Genomic DNA, 14072 nt, shown 5'->3' with positions numbered 1-14072 from the left:
CCTGGCTGTAGATCTAATTATGAGCCATTTCAGAAGCATAATTACTGTTCCATTTGGTCTCTTGATCTGTAATGCATATAAGGATCTACTCCCAGCTTCTAAGGGATTAAAAAAAACCCAACGTGATTACTTTCTGAGGCCTGAGAGATGTGTTTTGTGAAGTTTCAGCTCACATCTTTTCTGTGAAGTGAGGGGGGTGGACATGGTGGTCCTTTCTTTGGTTTTAAGTCTATGATTCTGGGAGATAGGAAGGAATAAAAAAGAGCCTCTGCTTCTGCGTCAGAAGATACCATTTTGAGTCTCAACTCCCCAACTCAGATTCCCCAGGTGTAAAATTTGATTCATCCGGTCAAAAAGCTTTGAATATCTGAGTGCCCCGCAAGGGAGGGGCAGTAAAGAGCAAGGCAGAAGTGGTCCCTGCTCATCCTGCTAAGAAACTCGGTGGACGCCTATAGTGTGGGGTTGTCCTGTGGAAGAAACTCAAGTGGTCACAGTATGGTGGAAACTACAAAGTCTGGTACCAAATCAAAAGCTGATGATCTTGACAGGATCTCGGTTTTGTCAAGTCCAACGACAACAAAGCTTATCTCTTTTGCTGTTTTGGGGAAAAGCCTGATAGTGTGTTTTAACCAAACCTAATCAACACCGCACGCAGCTTTTGTGACTTTCTGCGGCAGTTCCACGTAAAGGTGGGCTGAGGTTATCTGTCCTCACTTCCGGCACTGGCCGGTTGCTGGGAGAGGCCAAGTTCCTAGCCCACCCCCGCAGGTCTCGGTCAGTACGCCGTCAGGCTGGGAGCCTGGGCCCCTGGGTTCTCCAGCGGTCAGTCGTCTGACGGACTCCCAGTGGCCAGACCCGGCTCAGGCGTCATTCAATGACCTCGTCTGTGAAAGGCAGGCCACATCCGTGAAGAAGCCTGGCTCGGGGAGGCCACCCTCCAGAGCTCTGGGGAGGGTTCTCGAGCCCCAGGCTGCAGCAGAGCTGGCAGGGCCAGGCGACTCTGTCCCGGTCCCCGGGCCCGCGTACACTCGCAGGGTGGCTCTGGGGAAGGTCACCGGGCGGACCTGCCGGCTGCTCCGCGTTCGACGGGAGGCCTCGGACCGTGTCCAGACGGCCCCCGGGAGCCCCTAGACTGCCTGGAGCAGCCGGAGCGGCGGGGGTCGCTGGACCAACGCGGAGCAGGGGGTGAGCCGGGCGCGCTCGGGCGCAGGTCACGTGGCGGGCGCGGGGGGCGCGCGGGGGCGGGGCCTGGTGCGCGCGGCTCCGCGGGTGGCAGGGCGGGCGGGAAGGGGCGGGGCCTCGGGCGGGGCCGCCGGGGGGAGGCGGGCGGGCCGGCGGGAGGGGAGGAGTGGAGATGGCGGCGGCGGCGGCTCAGGGGGGCGGGGGCGGGGAGCCCGGGGGAGCTGATGGGGTCGGCCCGGGGGTCTCGGGGGAGGTGGAGGTAGTGAAGGGGCAGCCGTTCGACGTGGGCCCGCGCTACACGCAGCTGCAGTACATCGGCGAGGGCGCGTACGGCATGGTCAGGTGAGGGGGCGTTCCGGGGGGAGGGGGCTCCTGAGGATGGGGGACCGGGAGGGATGCCGAGGGCCTTCTGGGCCGGGGAGACTCCCAGGGTCCTGAGGAGGCGGGGGCTTTCGGGAGGCTGGGGGGAGTCCCACGGAGGGGGCCTTGGGCTGCTTTCTGGGGGAGCGGCGCTGCGTACGTTCTAATGGGAGGGGGCTTGGAGGCCGCAGAAGCGCCCATTCCGTTGTGAGGGGAGGGGCATCTGAGTGTACGTGGGGGAGCTGTGGGGCCCTCGGGGACCCTACGGACTCGGGGAGAGGCGGAGAAACTAAGTATTCTTGGGGGAGGTGATATCGTCAGCGAAGAGCGAGCGAAGGACCCTACTCTGGGGAGAGGATGCCTTGGATTCTCCCAGTAAGGCCTGCCAAAGAGTTTGGGAGAGAAGAGCGGAGCTCAGGGCTGGACAGGGTGGGGCAGGCCTTTGGGCCTGGGGCCAGGGGCCCAGTGAGCCATGAGGGGTCCAGGAGTGCCCGCTTGCAACTTTTAGGAGGGATCTGTGAGCTCTCTCATCCCCACTGTGTGCTCTGGGCCTTTGTTCATCTGGGAAGAGCTCTCCTGCCCAGGTGCCTCGCCCTAACACCCGTGTCTGTCTCAGCCCTTCTTTCCCGTCTCTCCTATGACTCCCTCCTTCTCACTGTGTGTGCCTCACTGTACATCCTCCACTCACGTCCCACCCCCTGGACCTGTCTTGGGTTGAGGGAGCCCATCCTGGATAGGGGAGGATGAGAGGTCAGGGCAACTAGAATGGACAGGATCGAGGCAAGGGGAAGTCAGTGAGCGGTCAGTCTCTTCCTCTGTTTGTGAAGTCACTGAAGGGCTGCCTGGCTGGTCCCCAGCTTTCTCCCTGGAGATCCCAGGCCTTCACAGCAGGAAGGAACCAGCATTGTTTATAACTTGGCCAGAATCCTCTCTTGCTCCCTCCCCTCCCTGCTCAGGCCTGGGTGGGGCCCCCAGGCCTGGACTCCCCCTATGGAAGGCCACACCAACAGCATCTCTCTGGCCCCCTCAGCTCAGCTTATGACCACGTGCGCAAGACTCGCGTGGCCATCAAGAAAATCAGCCCCTTCGAGCATCAGACCTATTGCCAGCGCACACTGCGGGAGATCCAGATCTTGCTGCGCTTCCGCCATGAGAACGTCATTGGCATCCGGGACATTCTGCGGGCGCCCACCCTGGAAGCCATGAGGGATGTGTATCCTTCACCGTGGCCAGATGGCTGGCCAGGCATGGCCTCAGAGCTGGGCTGGGAGAACGTTGGCCTTCTTTCTGTTTCCTTCTTCCCTGCCACACTCCAAAACAAACCCAGTAAATGAAACTTCCCAGCAGAAAAGAGGCCACAGAGTGTAAGACGACTGGGAGGCCCGAGGTGCATCCTGGCCTGCCGCAGACAGGCTGTGTGGCCTTGGGCAAGTCTGTTCTCCATGCTCTGCCTCATTTGGAGGGGAGGGAGGGGAGGGCTGGGCTCTATGGGAGCTTTGTCTGTTGACATCTGCAGTTCTGTGACGTGATCCGGCCTCTGCCCACAGTCAGTTCTTGTTTAACAGACGATGATTCTTTTCTCTCTGGGTCCTCAGACGGGAAGGAAGGCAGGAAGGAAGAGAACTGCCCCTTTTTTGAGGGCCTACTATGAGTCAAGTGCAGTGCATACCCAGTACTTTGACATTTCTTGTTCTACCTCCCAACTGCTGTCTGAGATGGGTCATCAGCTCCATTTCAAAGATGAGGAAACTGGGCCTCAGAAAGCCTAAAATCAAGTGCTACCCTTGCTGCCTCCTACCCTCCCCCAGATGAGAACTGTCCTTCTTTCTCTGGGACTTCCTGCTCAGAGCCTCACCCCAGTCACCTGTGGACTTGCACTTTGCCCAGGGAGGGACAGCCTTGCCTTTGTTGCCCTTCCCCCACCCCCACATTGCTTTCCTAGCTCGCTGTCCACTTCCTGCCAGGCTCTGTTGTTAGCAGCTTGTAGCACCCATCACCTCTCCCCACCCAACCCACCCCCGGTTAGTCCCAGTTCCCCACTCAAATGTGGGGATTTGCGCTGCACTGTCTGCAGCCCCCACCACAAGCTGTGGGCAGGAAACCTCCACAGTCACCCCCAGCTTGCTGTGTGACCTTAAATCAGGCACTGCATCTTGCTGGGCCTCTTTGTCTCTTAAAACAGCAGGATTGATCCACATGTTTTCAGAAGGCCCTTTTGAGGCTGATTCTAAAAGACAGTCCTGAGGGTCATCTCGCTGAATCTCCATAACTACTCTCTGAAGAACCGTTCTTTCCCCTACTTTACAGATAGGGAATTAGAGGTGCAGCCAGGTTGAGGTCATAAGGCCAATGAGCAGTGGCGTGGGGGTTTCAGACACCGGCGGGACAACTCCAGAGCATTGCTCTTGACTGTGAAGCTCTCCCGCCTCCTGCGGTTTATTATCCCCGTTTTCCCAGGAGGGAAACTGAGGCTACAGAATTGAAGTACTTCTGCTCAGCGCTCCCAGCTGAGATGCGGCAGGGGGCCCGAGCCCAACTGCTGAGTCTGGGCCTTGTCCAGCTCGTGATAAGGGCTGGCAGATCTTTCGAGTCCTAGCTGGAAGGGGACGTAGAGCCTAGTCACCAGAGCCTGTTCTTCTTAACCAAATATCTCCTGCTGCCCCCACGTGGGGGGTCTCCGGTGCCATCTTCAGCTACATTGTGCAGGACCTGATGGAGACAGACCTGTACAAGTTGCTCAAAAGCCAGCAGCTGAGCAACGACCACATTTGCTACTTCCTCTACCAGATCCTGCGGGGCCTCAAGTATATCCACTCAGCCAACGTGCTCCACCGGGATTTAAAGCCCTCTAACCTGCTCATCAACACCACCTGCGACCTTAAGGTCAGAGGATTAGGTACCTGTCCCTTCTTCCCATGGGTCTGGGGCTTCCAGGCGGCCATTCCGGCCCGCTTGAGTAGAACATCGCAAGCAAAGGGAACATTGTGGGCAGAGGCGTGGTGAGGTGACCTCTTGGGCCTTGGAGGCCTTAGGCACCGAGCTTAGCAGCCTGGGTTGGCTTCCAGATCTGTGATTTTGGCCTGGCCCGGATTGCCGATCCTGAGCATGACCACACTGGCTTCCTGACAGAATATGTGGCCACACGCTGGTACCGGGCTCCAGAAATCATGCTTAACTCCAAGGTAAAGGGGCCACCCATGCCTGAGGGAAAGGGACCAGGTTCCAGAGAGCTCTAGAGCCACCTCTGAGCCAGGCATGACCCCTAGATACAGGAAGTCTGCCCCCAGGCCTAGTCACATGACTCTGGTGCTTAGGCTCTGGAAAGAGGCTGAGCTTAGGCTCTGGAAAGAGGCCTGTGCCCTCTGCCTCCGTGGCTGGTATTAAGTCTAGACTGGAGTCGTGGCTTGGCCCAAATAGCAGGGCCCTGCTGAAGCTGGCCTAGGAGCCCACTACTTTCTCCTCCTCCCCAGGGCTACACCAAGTCCATCGACATCTGGTCTGTGGGCTGCATTCTGGCTGAGATGCTCTCCAACAGGCCCATCTTCCCTGGCAAGCACTACCTGGACCAGCTCAACCACATTCTGGGTGAGGGGGGCCTGGCCAGCTGAGTGGGGGTGGGGGGAGATTAGTGGGAGGTGAGATTTCTTTATAGTCCAGGTACCACCGCATGTGGAGCCCCTACAGCATCTCACAGTATTTCGATGAGATACAGGTACTATCCCCATTCGATAGATGGGAAAAGCAAGGCTACAGCCCACACTGAGGAAGTGCTAACATCAGATTTGAACATAACGACTGCCCAAATCCAGATCCCTTGCCCTTCATCACCATAGTATTGGCTGAGAGATTAACTGTCAGGGCCTAGAGCTCGATGGTGGGGACTCTAGTTTCTCTATAGTTTCTGTTCCCAGAAGAGAGAGGAGAACTCTCAAAAAGGCACCTGCCTTACCCACAGGGATCCTGGGCTCCCCATCCCAGGAGGACTTGAATTGTATCATCAACATGAAGGCCCGAAACTACCTACAGTCTCTGCCCTCCAAGACCAAGGTGGCCTGGGCCAAGCTTTTTCCCAAGTCAGATGCCAAAGGTGAGAGAGACATGGGGGTCGGTATGGGGTAAACACACAGTGCAGAGGAGGGAACATGAGCCAAGCCCCTGACTGAGTAGACAGAAACCTGGGCATGAGAAGCAAAGCAATGCTTCTGGGAACTCTTCCAGCCTCCCTTTTGACCCCTGACTCTTGCCCTTACCTAGCCCTTGATCTGCTAGACCGGATGTTGACCTTTAACCCCAACAAACGGATCACAGTGGAGGAAGCACTGGCTCACCCCTACCTGGAGCAGTACTACGACCCAACGGATGAGGTGGGCCAGCCACCAGCAACAGGGCTGGTGGGTAGATGGATGGGTAGGCGACCCTCAGTACCCGGCCTGAGCCTGACTTCTTTACTACCCCAGCCAGTGGCCGAGGAGCCTTTCACCTTCGACATGGAGCTGGATGATCTACCCAAGGAGCGGCTGAAGGAGCTCATCTTCCAGGAGACAGCCCGCTTCCAGCCTGGGGCACTGGAGGCCCCCTAACCTGGACAGACACCTCTGCAGTCTGAGGCCTGGTGAGTGCTCCCCACAGCCCGCGCACAGATTCAGCCTACGCCAGTGCTCCCGGCACGCCTCCGTATAGTCACAAGCTTGTTCACGCCAATGAGGCGTGTGCATGGTGGCCACAGAAAGGCTAGAGCCTGCCCGGGCCACAGACCTGGGGGCCACAGGTTCTTTACATCCATCTTCCTTTCCCCTAGTCCCAAAGTCTCCCCCCCGGGCAACACCCTGCACCCTCCAGCCCCCTCAGGGACCTCAGCCCCTCTCTCCCATCTGAGGGACAGCCAGAGTTCGGCTCTCCCGGTATGGGCAGAGAGGCAGGTGGGGCAGTAATTGCTTTGGGAGGAGCCAGCACCCGGCCTGACCCAGATGCCAGGCTTCCTCACACCTGGTGCCCGGGTCAGCGGTTTGCACACCCACCCATGCAGGGCTCCTTCCTCGAGTCTCCTTTCCACCTTTCCCGCCAGCCGCAGCTTGATGGAAGGAAGGCACACACACCTGGGCTCAAATTCCAGCCCTGCCCCTTAGTAAGAGCTGTGTGATGTTGTGCAAGATACCTCACCTGTCGGTGCCTCAGTTTCCTGGGGAGAGTCCTGATGACGAGAGCAAACATAGGGCACTAATCATTGGTCCGAGAGGCTTATGTGTATTAACGCGTTCAGCCCTCCGGCTGTCCCTTGAGATAGGCACCGATGTTATTCTCATTCGCAGTCAAGGAAAACAAGACACATCCCAGTCAGCCGTGAGGAACAAATGAGGGGACTTGAGGTCAGGGCTCTGGCAGGTCATCTGGTGGGTGCTAATGGCTCCTTTCCTGCCTGCCTTTCTGTTTAGGCCCTGCCTCCTGCCTGCCCCTCCCCTGCTGGACTGTTAGAAAATGGACACTGTGCCCCGCCCAGACCCCCCCGGCAGACCGGGTCAGGGCGGAGGGCGGGCCTGGCCACCTTCCCTGATTTTGCTCTGGCCTCCTGCTTCAGGCAGGCCAAGGTTCCCTCCGCCCCACCCCCCCTGTCCCTCCCAGGACCTGAGGGGCTTAGGTGGCCCCCCACGCAAACTACCCTCTGCAGCTTGCCTTTGTCTACCCCGGCTATCCCAGTCTCTGGTAGTTCTGGAATGGAAGGGCTCTGGCTGTCCCAGGACCTCCTGAAGGGCAGTGAGGGGATGGGGGACGCTGAGTAAGGGACTCAGGGCAAGCCCTGACCCACTAAAACCCCGCCCCATTTTCCCCGAAGGAATATTCCTGAGGCTCAAGGGCTAGTATCCCTGAGGAGCAGGGCCCAGGCCGAAAGCCCCTCCCCCAAAGCTGCCACATCTAACACCCCCTGCTGCCTGTGTGTGTGGGCGAACAGAAGTGGGGCTGGGGGCACGAGGAGAGCCTGGTGCCCCTGCCCACCCCTGTGCCTGTATCTAATATATAAAGATAGAAACGTGTATATGATGGCCCTGGCTCTGTCTGTATCCGCCGATGCCCTACCCTAACCATTACTTTGAGGACTGACTCGCCTGCCCAGCCCCTTCCCAGCGGGGTGGCTTTCCCCAGTCTTGATGCTCCTTGGCTCCCCGGGTGGCCAGGGTTGAAGATGGGAGTGTAAGGAGCGCCAGACTCCTGGACAGAGTGGGGTCAATTTTCCCCTTAGTCACTGTCCTCTCCGCTCCCAAATGGCTTCCCATCTCGCTGGCTGGGGTGATTCGGGGGTGACTCAGGGACATCCTACACACCCCTGGATTCTCTGGAAGTGGCAGGGGGTGGTGTGCTGTATACCCCGGCCACCAGCACCCACGGGCGGGGGGAAGGTTGTAGCAGACCCCGCGCTTGGGGTGGGGGTGGGGGTTGTTTCCCCAGCATGGCCGAGGAGAGAGGGGTGCTGGGGTCCGTGGAGGATCTAGAGGCGTGAGAGCCAGAGCTGCCGGGCACCTCTCCTGCCTGTACCCCCTCCCCGGCTGAGCCCTGCAGCCTGGCCCCAGGCCAAGAGCCGGCTCAGCAGGTCCCAGGGGTGTGGTGGCTACCAGCGGTGGAGCCAGCCTACGCTGGCCAGGCAGTCAGCAGAGGCAGCACAGTCCATCAGGAGCAGCCGAGTGTGTGGCAGCGGGAGCCCAGAGAGGCAGCGTGACCATGAGCTCTCTGCTCTCCTACGCCCTGCCCGCCCTGGGCAGCTATGCCATGCTGTCCATCTTCTTCCTGCGCCGGCCTCGCCTGCTGCACACACCCTGGGCTCCAGTCTTCCTGCCACGCCTGGGGGCCCACCGAGCAGGTACGCTGGGCGGCGGTTGGGCGGGAGGATGGTGATGGTGACCGCTGAGGGTGGAGTAAGGACAGCAAGGTGCCAGCAAGGGTGGACGGCAGTGGGGGAGGTCCAAGCAGCGGGCTGTCAGGAAGAGGGCAGAGCCTGAGGTAGGAGAGCAGGACGGCAGGGAAGGACGTGGAAGGGGGAAGAAGAGGCAGGGGTGAGGGGAGAGGAGGGAGGCCAGGCTCCTGGGACCCACCCAGCTGCCCCACACAGGATCTGGAGAACTACTGGAGAACACCATGGAGGCCATGGAGAAGTGAGTGCACCTGCCAGCTGTGAGCTGCGAGACACCAGGAGGCGCCACTCACTTCCTAGTCTGAGTGACCGGGGCCCTCTGGAGGTGTGCAGTGCACAGCCTGCCCATCCTGCCGTGAACTCTGGCCCACGCTCCCCTAAGCCTCCCCGCTGTCCTGTGGTTTGTCCTGTTCCTTCCCCCGGGCCTCTCCGCACTGACCTTCACTCCCACAGCTCCCTGGCCCAGCGATCAGACTTCCTGGAGCTTGACTGCCAGTTGACACGAGATGGCGTGGTGGTGGTATCTCACGACAAGAACCTGTCCCGCCAGTCAGGCGTGAATAGGGACGTGAGCAGCCTGGACTTTGAGGTGGGCCTTGCCCCAGCCCCCCCCCCCCCCCGACTCTACCCAGAGAGCCACGGTGCCTCCACGCGTGCCCCCTGGTGACGTGCTCCCTCTTCTCCCCAGGAGCTGCCCCTCTACAAGGAGGAGCTGGAGGTCTACTTCTCACCAGGTGAGAGTGTGACCTCACGAGTGGGGTCCTGGCCTCAACCTCCTGCCCTCCCTTCTCCTCTGGGACTGGTCCCCCTCCCCCTGGGCTCCCACCCTGCCCATCCCCCTCTGATCCCTCTTGCCACAACCCACCCAGGTCGCTTTGCACACGGGTCGGACCGGCACATGGTGAGTCTGGAGGACGTGTTCCAGAGGTTCCCTCGGATGCCCATGAGCGTGGAGATCAAAGAGGAAAACGAAGACCTCATTAACAAGGTGGTGCTGCTGCGGGGCTGGGGTGGGAAGGGACCTGGGGCTGGAGAGAGGCCTGACTCCCCTTCACCTCTTCCTTCTCCTCCTCCCAGATAGCAGTCCTGGTGAGGCACTTTGACCGAAATGAAATCACCGTCTGGGCCACGGAGAAGAGCTCGGTCATGAAGAAGTGCAGGGCTGCTGTGAGTCCCTGCTCCCTCCCTGCTCCAGCGGCCCCTTCTCCCAGGCGCTGGAGGCTCCAGGGGCCTAGGCTGGACAGGTGTGGGGTGTTGTGGAGGAACCAGCCCTGAGCAGAGTCTCAAAGGGTAGGATGCCGAGAGGAGAGGGGTGGGGACAGGGGGAGCACAGGCATTGCTGCTGGAGACCCAGAGGGTGCGGTCAGGCCTGAACGCTGGGCCGACATACAGCTCCGATTCCGCAGGTGGTGGACCTTCCTGAATGTCCACCGCTGTTTCCCCTGCAGCCCAAGTCCCCTTTCTGCTTTCCTGGGAGCAGACTGACCCTCTTCTCCCTTCCCCTTGCCTCCCAGAACCCTGAGATGCCGTTCTCCTTCACCATCGGCCGAGCTATCTGGTTGTTACTGCTCTATTACCTGGGGTTGCTGCCCTTTGCATCCATCCCGGAGAGGTTTTTCTTCTGCTTCCTGCCCACCATCATCAATAGGTACCTGCAAGGTCCCTGCCTGCCTTCTACATCCTCCCCCAGGCCCCCAGATGCTTTTGTCCTCAAATAAACTCCCCCCACTTCACGCCCCACTACATGGGGTCCCCAGCTCCCTGGCCACCCTCAAGGATCCCCCCAGGGTCCCCTGAAGAGAAGGATTTTCAGGAGCATTCATGAATACTGAGGAGCCAGGAGGCTTCCTCCTGGAACCCTTTGAAATTCTATGCAAATGTGTGTTGATGTGGATGGGTTTGAGGACAGAGTATTCATGTATTCATCCATTTCATCCAACAAATATTTATTGAATGTCTCCTCTGTTCTGGGCACAGTGACACTAGTAAATAAACCCAGTGTGAGTGGAGTAAGGCCCTCAGTGAGCTTATAGTCTGGCTGGGAGACAGATACCAATCAATTATAGTATTCTCTGATTCTCAAAAGGAAAAGCAAGTTTTTTCCTGCTGGGAGAGTGGGATTAACAAAGTAACAGCTGGGTAAAGTATCAGAAATTTGGATACTTCACCAGCTCTGAAGCCTGGCCCCTCCCTTCCCTTTCTGAGAACTCTGTGGCAGCTCCTAGGCTTCCTTCTCCCCTATGTTATCCTGAGGGAAGCTCTCAGCCAGTCCCCACAACCTCTTGCTACAAAGACATCATTAGACTACCGAACTTTGTGTACAGACCTTCTCATACAGTGTTTGCAAAGTGTTTTCACATCCTTTGGTTGGTTAGAGCTTTATCTGTGGCAACCCAGAAGGTACTAGAATCATGACACCGCCCCCTCAGTACCCACGGAGAATCTGAGGCTCAGAGAGGTTCTGTAATTTGCTCAAGGCCACACAGCTAGAAGCGCAGGGCCTGGGTTTGTCTGTGTCTGACCCCAAAACCTGTGCTGGGACATTGTAAAGGGCCTCTAAAGTCATCCCTGAAGCGGGCCAATCATGGGCAAGTAGCCGACTCACTGGAGTGTTGTCTGGTCACAAGAAGCTGGTCGGGCCCAACCAGGGGACCTTTAGATTGTGCATCTAGCTTGAGAATCAAGCTGGGTTCTGGTCTTGGCCCTGACCCCACCACAGATTTGCTGCGACACCTTGGGCAAGTCACTTTAGCTCTCCAAAACTGAGTTTCCTCCTCTGTACAACAGCGAGGGAGGGCACACTCTCAAAGTATGGAGGCACAGATGTGCACATAGAAGAATCTCACTAAACAACAGGTGACTTTTTCATATGGGCTTCTAGAGGCGCCAGGGTAACACCGGTCAGGGGTCACTACCACCCCACTCCTGTGACAGAGTGAGACGCAGGGGGCTGATCATGATTCCACCTCTCTGCAGGACCTACTTCCCATTTTCCTGCTCTGGGCTGAACCAGCTGGCAGCTGTGATTTCCAAATGGTGAGGGGGTGAGGATGCTGCATGGCGTGTCCCCGTGGAGACCTGCCACTGCCCTTCTTAGTCCCCTCTCATCGTGGCCTTTGCCACCCTCTCCCCACTAGGTTAATCATGAGGAAAAGTCTGATCCACCACCTGGAGCAGCGAGGAGTGCAGGTGAGGCTTGACCTCCACGCCCTCAGCAAGTGGGTGATTCACAGTGTGGGCCTAGCACAGCGTTCCAGTGAACAGCTCTGCTACCGATTAACTGGGTCCCCTGGGCAGGTCACCTTCGGAGTCTCAGTCTCTTGATTTGTGAAATGGGGGTGATGGTACATTTAACTGGTACTTAGTAATGGCTTGACAAGTGTAGCCATTATCGCCATGATGCTGCATTGAACCTACTGTCCTGATTCCTGAGGAGGGGGTGAGTGGGCTGGGGAAGAAAACCGGCCGTCCCCTCCCCTGAGCATCCACTTTGATCATTTAATTAGCAAACCTTTGTTGAGAATGGACTACATTCCAGGCACTGTGGTACCAGGGATGGAGCAGGGAGTCAAATCAGGGGCAGAGGAAGGAAACGGGCACTCACAGGCACCAAGTGGACAGAAAGGAAACAGCACTGTGGTCTGTGGGGTCACAGGAGGCCCTCTGGAAGAAATGAGGAGCTGGCTCGCACGGAGGGGGAAAGGAGAGCGTCTCAGGCAGGCTCAGCCTGTGGGAAAGCTGCGGGGAGCAAGAGGCCACGGCAGGAGGAGGAGCTGAGAGAGGTTCCACCAGGCCGCGGTGTGTGGCGAGGGGAGCTGGAGGAGGCGGCCTGTGAACCTCAGTAAGGAACCTGGACTTCAGCCTGGAGGGCGGGAAGCTTTGGAGGGCCTGAAGCAGGGCAGAGACCTGATCCAGTGGAGTCTGGGATTAAGGGTCACTCTGGCCACCGATGTGGAGAAGCGATCACGGGCGCCAGGGTAGGAGCAGAGAATCTCAGGAGGCGGATGCCGTCGCTGACTGGTCCTGGGCTGAGGCGTCAGCAGTGGGATGGGTGGACCAGCTGGCTGACGGGCCAGCAGCACTCCACAGCCCGGAGGTGGGGGTGAGTGAGGCATGGGGAGGACGCGCCTCTTTCAGATTTGCACCTCCACAGCGCCTCCACTCCGTGGGCCTTCACCACAACTCTGGAGGTTGGCCCATCGTTCCCATTTGTCACGTTAAGAAACCGAAAGGTCCAGTGACTTGCCCAGGGTACAGACACCATCTCTACCTACCGCCGTGCCCACGAGAGAGGATTCAGGAGGCAGGACAGACACAGAGCGGCAGCAGATTCGGGCAGGCCTGGAGACCTCACAGCCGGCTTTCCAGGGGAGGGGGAACAAAATGCTCTGATTTGAGCAATAGACGATTTATTTCCCTGGGTGTGCATCCTCTCACCTTGTCCGATTTCAGGCCACCAACATGAAGTCACTGAGCACAGAGTTGGGTAGTATTTCCACCTTACACATTCAGCAGATGCGAACAACCGCCAGAGCGTAGGTAACAGTAAAATGTAGTAAAATCATTAGGAAGTGATGAGTTTTGAGTATTTATTACCTTCGTTTTTAAAGTAATTTATTGAATTACACGTTTATATAATTTAATATTTAATAATGGCTGTGTTTAATAACCAGTTTGCAAAAAAATCCAGACTAACAATCCACTCCAGCATCCCACTGCTGGGAGGTCTCCGCAGAGGAGGAGAGCTCCCACCATCTGGATTCAAGGGGAAACTCCAGGTAAAGTTGTTTGAAACTATGAGCCCCTCCCTCCCCACGCAGGTGGTCTTTTGGTGCCTTAATGAAGAGTCGGATTTTGAAGTGGCCTATGGCCTGGGGGCCAGTGGCGTCATGACAGATTACCCCACAGCCCTGAGGCGCTACCTGGACAACCATGGAGGAGCTGCCCAGGCTTCCTAACAGCCCGGAGGCCCTCACCCTCTCCTCTATTTCTCTTCTTCAATAAATATTTTCTTTTCAGTCATGTGGTGGTGTTTGGGGGGCATGGGTGGGAGGAGGTCCTAGCAGACTGCAGAGGGCAACTTAGGGCAGAAGAGGCCAGCCTAGGGCCAGAGTCTGGGGCCCTAACCACCTTGACCCACTGGTTCCACCACATTCCAGGCCAAGTAATGCCACACCTTGTGCCAACCTGGCCTCCACTCTCCTCAGGAATGTCCCTTGCAGGAAGGAGCAAGGCTCCTGCCCCTTCAGGGCCACAGGTTCCATTCTCTTGAGGCTACGAAGAGCCTTAAGACACAGGCACAGGACAAGGGACTTCATCTGCTCATGGCGCCGCAGATGGTGGACATGGCCTCAGAGGCTGAGTTTAGGGTTTGCTCATCTGCTGCTTCAGCCTTTCCAACCTGCACTTCCAGATCTACTCCAGAAGTTCCCCAAACTCCTCAACCCTCTCCAACCCTAGAACCTTATGCATTGAACGAATCACATGTTTCACAAACCTTTGTTGACTACTCTAGGCCAGGCTATGTACTGGGGCCACTGCAGGGAACAAGACAAGTCTCCTAGGGCAGACGCACACATTTTCCCGTTCAGAGTCACGTGAGAAGCCCACAGCAGACACCTAACTCAGC

General features: G+C 57.8%; 2 protein-coding genes across 4 annotated transcripts; both read left to right on the top strand.

The window, feature by feature from the left end:
- The first annotated feature begins 1354 nt into the window (after positions 1–1354).
- MAPK3 (mitogen-activated protein kinase 3) lies at positions 1355–8383 on the top strand. 3 transcript variants are annotated; one of them, XM_047087205.1, is made up of 9 exons: positions 1355–1524; positions 2573–2755; positions 4236–4425; positions 4608–4724; positions 5013–5127; positions 5498–5629; positions 5797–5906; positions 6000–6154; positions 6975–7573. In XM_047087205.1, the coding sequence occupies exons 1-8, from the start codon at positions 1355–1357 to the stop codon at positions 6120–6122; spliced, it is 1140 nt and encodes a 379-aa protein (XP_046943161.1). In that variant the 3' UTR covers positions 6123–6154; positions 6975–7573. The 3 variants fall into 3 exon arrangements, with proteins under 3 accessions (XP_046943161.1, XP_046943160.1, XP_046943159.1); XM_047087204.1 differs by lacking the exon at positions 6975–7573 and adding an exon at positions 8295–8383 and having other exon boundaries at positions 5797–6154; XM_047087203.1 differs by having other exon boundaries at positions 5797–6154.
- GDPD3 (glycerophosphodiester phosphodiesterase domain containing 3) lies at positions 7674–13461 on the top strand. The gene is made up of 10 exons (XM_047087206.1): positions 7674–8392; positions 8642–8684; positions 8897–9032; positions 9132–9177; positions 9313–9431; positions 9521–9610; positions 9958–10091; positions 11420–11479; positions 11581–11632; positions 13264–13461. Exons 1-10 carry the CDS (start codon positions 8254–8256, stop codon positions 13399–13401), a joined length of 957 nt encoding a protein of 318 aa, XP_046943162.1. The 5' UTR covers positions 7674–8253; the 3' UTR covers positions 13402–13461.
- The last annotated feature ends 611 nt before the right edge of the window (positions 13462–14072 follow it).

This window comes from Lynx rufus, unplaced genomic scaffold (assembly GCF_022079265.1).
Source record: "Lynx rufus isolate CCGP_SWC_20201006 ecotype Redwood Valley unplaced genomic scaffold, mLynRuf1.p SCAF_23, whole genome shotgun sequence".
NCBI classification, from domain to species: domain Eukaryota; kingdom Metazoa; phylum Chordata; class Mammalia; order Carnivora; family Felidae; genus Lynx; species Lynx rufus.
The sequence above is the reverse complement of the archived record's forward strand: the minus strand, read 5'-3'. Positions and strand labels throughout refer to the sequence as shown.

What these genes read in the sequence shown, in the direction of transcription:
- MAPK3 (XM_047087204.1), top strand. Translation starts at nt 1,355, where the DNA reads ATGGCGGCGGCGGCGGCTCAGGGGGGCGGGGGCGGGGAGCCCGGGGGA. An exon ending in GGCGCGTACGGCATGGTCAG is followed by an intron (nt 1,525 to 2,572) that starts GTGAGGGGGCGT and finishes TGGCCCCCTCAG; the next exon opens with CTCAGCTTATGACCACGTGC. An exon ending in TCCCAAGTCAGATGCCAAAG is followed by an intron (nt 5,630 to 5,796) that starts GTGAGAGAGACA and finishes GCCCTTACCTAG; the next exon opens with CCCTTGATCTGCTAGACCGG.
- GDPD3 (XM_047087206.1), top strand. Translation starts at nt 8,254, where the DNA reads ATGAGCTCTCTGCTCTCCTACGCCCTGCCCGCCCTGGGCAGCTATGCC. An exon ending in TGAAGAAGTGCAGGGCTGCT is followed by an intron (nt 9,611 to 9,957) that starts GTGAGTCCCTGC and finishes CTTGCCTCCCAG; the next exon opens with AACCCTGAGATGCCGTTCTC. An exon ending in CTGCCCACCATCATCAATAG is followed by an intron (nt 10,092 to 11,419) that starts GTACCTGCAAGG and finishes ACCTCTCTGCAG; the next exon opens with GACCTACTTCCCATTTTCCT.